Genomic DNA, 6,000 nt, shown 5'->3' with positions numbered 1-6,000 from the left:
CGGATCTCTGGTGATCCCAGTATCTGAGGAGTTAACCACAGGGTGGGCTTTTTTATTTTTCTTAATAAAAAAGGAAAAAAACCCACAAGTGCTGGATGAAATATCAAGATACTGCTGGAGCTTCTAGCTCTTTCTGCTAATTATGATAAAAAAAACTTTTTAAAATGTACACCGCTTGAACAGAAGATGGGTATCAAAGACTTGTTAATTCAGAGCTTAAACCTTTCTAGGCACAGTGATTTAACTCAGAAAAGAATAGCTCTCATATCTTAATGTAAATCTGCTGGATATGTTAAAAACTGGTTCCGAGCATCTCCTCACATCAGCTCAGCTGATCTGCTACACTAAGCGGAATTATCTCTTCCTACATAAAGCAGGGAGCGCTGCCACAGCCAGTCTTGCCTCGGCAATCGAAGCAAAAAAAGGGAGCCCAGTTGCACCATCCCCTCCCCTACTCCTCCCCACCCCACCAACTACTTCAGACATCCCACCCTACTCTTTTTGGGCTAGGTCTCCGTGCCAAAAAGAAAGACGGCCCAGGATAGGCATTTAGGTGTCAAAAAACACATCTTTCAGGAAAAAAGTCTGCTGCAGAGATTATAGTGTTGTTCCAAACCAAAAAAGAAGGGAAGGGGGAAGAGCGTGTGCGTGCACGGGTACGGAGGGAGATGTTGCGTTCCAAAATCCCTCGGCATCCTATAGCGCGCTCCGTTTCTTCCTAATGGGACTGGAGCTGCTGTATGGTTTCAATTCAGCATACTGCACCTGTAAAAACAAATAGACATGACGTTTGCAGTTAGGTAACTCTAGCTCACTACAGTGTGTGTTAATGGCTCCCCGAGGACCAACCAAGGGAAACTAAGGAAGGTTCAAAAGTAATGAATCATTTTCTAAACACAGGAACATGGGGGATTAATTGCAGGAAGGATTTGAGAAGTCATGCATCATTTCTTGAAACAAAAATATTAAAAGCAGATTTCTTCTAATGAGATACATGGGGTTCTACCTGATTTCAGCAATGTAGGATAGATCTTTTGGGTTTGTTTTGGTTTGGGAGTTGTTTTTCTTCTTCTTCTGGCATTAACTTATAAGTTTAATAAACTTCTCCGGGGAGTTACAATGCAAGTGGATCCCAATGTGCAGTAATATGGCAGTTGTCAAAACTGCACACAGACCTCGGGATGCTGGCATATTTAACCACCTCAAAAAGGGAAAACATTTTCCCAAACAGAACCTGCACGAAGCTGCCTCCACCTTTCAAAACAATTTCATGTACAATATAATGGTTAAAACATGTGCGATAAACTGAGAGATGGCCTAATCCCAACAGCAAATCGTCTGTTGTGCTACAGAAAAGTATTCCCACTGAAATCGTGGGAATCTTTTGCTGAGCGTGCCATCTTTTTCCCTCCTGCTCTGTCTTTTGTCCAGCACACGTGGGTTGTAAATGGCTAGAGTAGAGAGAGAGGAAATTTCTAACTCACTGCAGTACCAAAGTGAAACGACRATGCATTAATAGTACGTAAAACGAAGCGGACATGGACAGGCTTTGGAAGTGCCACGGATGACTTCCACTGGATGAGCGTGTGGCTGTCACACAGGCTCACTATTTTTAGCATTAGTGGAAAATTCCTCTAGGAAGGTGTGCCCCATCCCAGGAACTTTATCAGTCCTCCCTCATAGAAAATAGTTATCATTTTCCTCAGAGAGCTCAAAGGTTCCCAAAATGATAGAAACCACTCAAGGAAATGTTATAAATGTAAATGTTAAATAAAGCATAAATAGAAAAGCAGCTTATCTTTAAATGTAAACATTAAAAGGGCATATGCAAGCCATCACTGCAAATCCAGTGCACTCTACAAGAGCAATCACAAAATAAAAATACACTAAAGCTTAATGTCTCTATGATTATTTCTGTTTAGCTTTTTTCCTCCCACCAGTCTGGAGATATTTCTCTCAAGTTATTAGTATAACCATCAACCAATCTGGTGGCCTCTTGAAATAAATGTCACCATAAGCCTTTCCAACCCTGTTTCTACCAGATGCCTCGACACGGCATGGAGGCAATTATTTTTCAATCTCCAACAGAGTAAAATCACTACAGGCTAGATTGTGATCCCCTTATTCACAGTGAGTAGCACCTCACTGTGAAAGGACGACGATTCGCAGAGGAAGGTATGACGCCAGTGGGCTCCGGGGCGTCCGAATCARGGCCTTGGGACACAGATTCCAGTTGATTAAAACAAAAGAAAGAATCCTTTATATCTTGTGGCTCGCTACCCAGCAAGACTATTTTCCTTCCTCCAAGAGAAATAAACAGATCTTGACATCCTAAAGGACTTATTGTTCAAATAATTTCCAGGAAGATAGGCAAGATTACTGAATACAGTTTTGTTGTTAAAAAAAAAAAATGAAAAGGGACGAGACTTGACCGAAATTGAGGGAGGAGAGATTCTGGTTAGATTAAAAGTTGTAATTCCGTAATGGCAGAAGATTGATCTTATCAACTGCAGAGCATTTTATACGCATCCCGAGGCTTTCTCTAAGGGAAAAGGAGAGAGCAGCATTGTCCGAGGGAGGCCTGGAGTTCAAGGTGGGTGGGGTTTGGAGGGATGACTGATGTGAAAAAAGAAAAAAAAAATCACAGCAAGCACAAAAAGTCACAGAAATAATTCCTATACCACCCCCTCCACAATCTCAAGAAAAGAGAGAATTCAGCAAAATCTGTTGGATGGTTATCTCTATGAAAGAGACTGTTTTTCCTCTTCCTCCATACAAATATCGGAGCAGAAAGGTGATGGAGACCATAGTTCCGTAACCATGCCGTGTGATTTTCCAAATCATTTTTAAGTAGGTCATTTCAGGATAATTTTTCTGCAATCATCTTATGCTTCTGACAAAGGATTTTGGCTCCCCTCTCTTTTAACATYCACCCCTCCCCCATATCGGATTTTCCTGCTTCCTTATCTCCGTTATTCAAAAGTGCACTGGCATTGTATTCCCCAAGCCGAGCACCCGGCCGCTCTGAGTGCGGCTTGCTGCCTCTGTTGGTGGTGGCCATTCATTACTTACCTTTTGAACATCAGATGGTACCCTGGAGAGGAAATCTAGTAGCTCATTATTGTCAATGGCGTAGGGATTTCTAAACTTCTTTGTAAATTTATTTATGCCTGGAAAAAAAAAAAGCAAACAAAATAACACAACTGCTTTCTTATTCCCTGCCCTCCCCCTCTGCCCTTAAATTGTTCAGGCAAGGTGGAAAAAGGAAGAAGAATTCACAAGTAAAAATTAGTGTGAAAACAGTGCCTAGGACTTCAAGTCACGCACATGGTGTCTGTCATGTGGAATCATTCACAAATGCCTCCTGGAAGAAGTCGAGGGCATTATTATACAAAGATATTTCTCTACTTTGGGGATGATTTGTTGTCAGCAATGGGGCCAAAAAAAGAAAAAAGAAAGAAAGAAAGAAAGATTGCGGCAGACATTCATTCTGGGGGTATATTGTGAGGGCAATACCTGAATTCGCAGCCCAGACTACTGTTAAATATGCTAGCCTTAAGGAGCAAAGACAGTCCCCTGCCCGCTGCCCAGGGAGCTGGAGGGCTCAGAGAAACTGGGCAGCATGAAGGTTCTTTTTCCTTCCATTTCTTTTGAAAACGAAAGCTGCCAAAAMCTTCCCTTCCTCATCATGTTTCACAGCTTATCCTCTCTTTGCAGAACCAGAGTTGACAAGTTGACCATATTCTGATGCTGTGGGAAACTGTGAAAACTTATTATTAGGTTTATTTTATTTTGATCTTTTTAAGGCGAATAACTTGGCTTATTAACTGCAGCAATAGCGCTCCCAGTATCCTCCATGGGGTTAGTCATGCTGCAGCTGCCAGAGGTCCCTACACGGGGAAGGAGATCCTTGAGAGCGCAGCTTGCAAATTATTGAGGGGTTTGCAAGGGGTTGTCTTCTGATCCCTACAAGGAAAGGGAGGGCCGAGCGGCCTTCAGCCAGCACCAGCTCTTTGCATGGACTGGGATGAGAAAACAAGAGAGCTGGGCCCCATTCCCAGCTCTCTCCTTGCTGCGGCCCTCTCCTCTGCCACTACTTCCCACCTGAGAAATAGGAATTGGTAATGTGGCTGTGTGAAGGCGCAATAGAAGAGCAAAGGATCACTGGGAGAAGGGAAACAACTAGCACCTTTTAAAGAATAGCAAGAAAATTCAAATTCTGGTTTCCCATGGGGATCACAATAGAACATCYGATCCAATCCCTCCCCTGTCCAAAATCTCTTAGTTTCCCTGAAAGTGGTTTCAAATGTGATGGCTGCTCCAGCCTTCTCCTCTCYCTCTCTCTCTCTCTCTCTCTCTGAAAAGTACCTGCTTCACATGAGATGCAGCTTTTAAGCCACATTCTTGTAGCAAAATGCCAACACAATTTTCTGTGTACCTGATTTTTAAAAAACAGAAAATACCATAAGGTCTTTTGAGGCCTTGCCAGAGGGTAGTTGTTTAACATGTATCATATTTGAAGGCCCTGTCAGTCTAGATGATGTTGAATGGATGCAGGGTTTTCATGTACTCACCATGTCTTCCATACCGGAGCAGCAATATTTTGTTACTGAACTTTTTCCTCYCAGTAATTTCTCTCCTTCCCTTTTGCTTTTTTTTTTTTTTGACTAAATCCTTCCCCCTCCAACACTGGCTTTTCATGCTGGCTCCTTCTCATTCCCTCCTCTTTCTGCATCCACGGGAGCCAAGACTTCAGCAGAAGCCTCAGCCCCATAAGGACAACGGGGCCTCTCTAGTGCCCAGAGCCGCATGGGGAACAAGCCTCAGCGATTCAGTGAGGATACTCTGCCCCACGTTTTCAGCCATTTTACCTCAACATTGAGATAAAAGACATCATCCTAAATAAGTCCRAAAGCCATTTTGAGATAAGAAAAGTCTTCAGCAGCTGGAATGCCACCTTCTTTTATAAAAGACCATCTTACTCTTCTTCATAAGACTGCTGAGCAATTTTTCATATTAAAAGCTCTTTTGCTTCATCCCAAGAAAATGATGCACCTTTATACAGCCCTGAGGAACTCCTTTCCTTTTCACGCCCTGATGCAAGGAGATGCTCAGTGCCTCCCATTGGACTGACCGACCTCTTGGGCCACACGGTATCTCAGCACACGGCACCCTCTGACCACAGGAGCAGTTGAGGATCCAAAACGTTCCTGGGATCTGGGCCTTGCTCGCTGAGCTTCTCAAACACCTCTTGTCAACTCTTGCCAACTTGAGGGCTTGCCAACTGAGGGCTCCAGCACAAGGAAGCTAATTACTTCCTTACAGAGCAATAAGAATATTGGAAGTAGCTTATCTACTTATCTTTTTCTCTCAGAAACTTATAGAGAATCCTAAGAAAAGTAGAGCATCAGATCACCCAAGGAAAAGAAACGATAGTTTCAACAGAGGTTCATAGCATATTTATTCACCTCTAAGTAACAGCGCTTGATTGTCCGTAACAGGCAGTTTAAAGCTTATTTGATTTCATTCTACAGATATATATTGTATTTATTGCATGCAGATGAGAAGCAATGGAGTACTTACCCCAGATTAAAACAATGTACCTCAGTGGTATATAATACAAAATAACCGTTGCTGCTGCCAGGACTAAGCAGGCCAGGACAGAGAGGAAAGGCACCGTCCAGTTGAATGTGCTGTAAAAAATATAAATAATTCTTCTCAACGTTACTGCTCTTGGATACTGCCTGTACTCTGTTATCCAATAATAATTTAATGACCTCTTCGCAGCGCTCAGCGCATTTGARTACACTGCAAATTGCAGACCCTCTGGGAGGCGGGTAAGTAGATTCCTGCATCTGGATGCTATACTAGATTAAGGGAGATATCCGAGAGGCAGGTATCGTGATAAGGAAAGAGAGAGGATACTCTCAGGGGAGCTCAGTGAAGCTGTTAGCCATGTAGCGAGTTGTTTTTGTTTCTTCTCATACACGTCGCACTTGT

The 6,000-nt window shown here is 42.9% G+C and overlaps 1 protein-coding gene across 3 annotated transcripts in view; it reads right to left on the bottom strand.

The window, feature by feature from the left end:
• Positions 1–494: 494 nt before the first annotated feature.
• MCTP2 (multiple C2 and transmembrane domain containing 2) overlaps positions 495–6,000 on the bottom strand; it is a 125,328-nt gene continuing 119,822 nt past the window's right edge. For all 3 annotated transcript variants that reach the window (XM_026074904.1, XM_026074894.1, XM_026074914.1), the window contains 3 exons: positions 5,584–5,693; positions 3,073–3,170; positions 495–765 (listed from right to left, as the gene is read on the bottom strand). In XM_026074904.1, the coding sequence (XP_025930689.1) occupies positions 697–765; positions 3,073–3,170; positions 5,584–5,693 (277 nt within the window). In that variant the 3' untranslated portion in view covers positions 495–696. The remainder of the gene's footprint in view (positions 766–3,072; positions 3,171–5,583; positions 5,694–6,000) is intronic.

Source organism: Apteryx rowi, unplaced genomic scaffold (assembly GCF_003343035.1).
Source record: "Apteryx rowi isolate R43461 unplaced genomic scaffold, aptRow1 scaffold_11, whole genome shotgun sequence".
In the NCBI taxonomy this organism is placed as follows: Eukaryota; Metazoa; Chordata; class Aves; order Apterygiformes; family Apterygidae; genus Apteryx; species Apteryx rowi.
The sequence above is the reverse complement of the archived record's forward strand: the minus strand, read 5'-3'. Positions and strand labels throughout refer to the sequence as shown.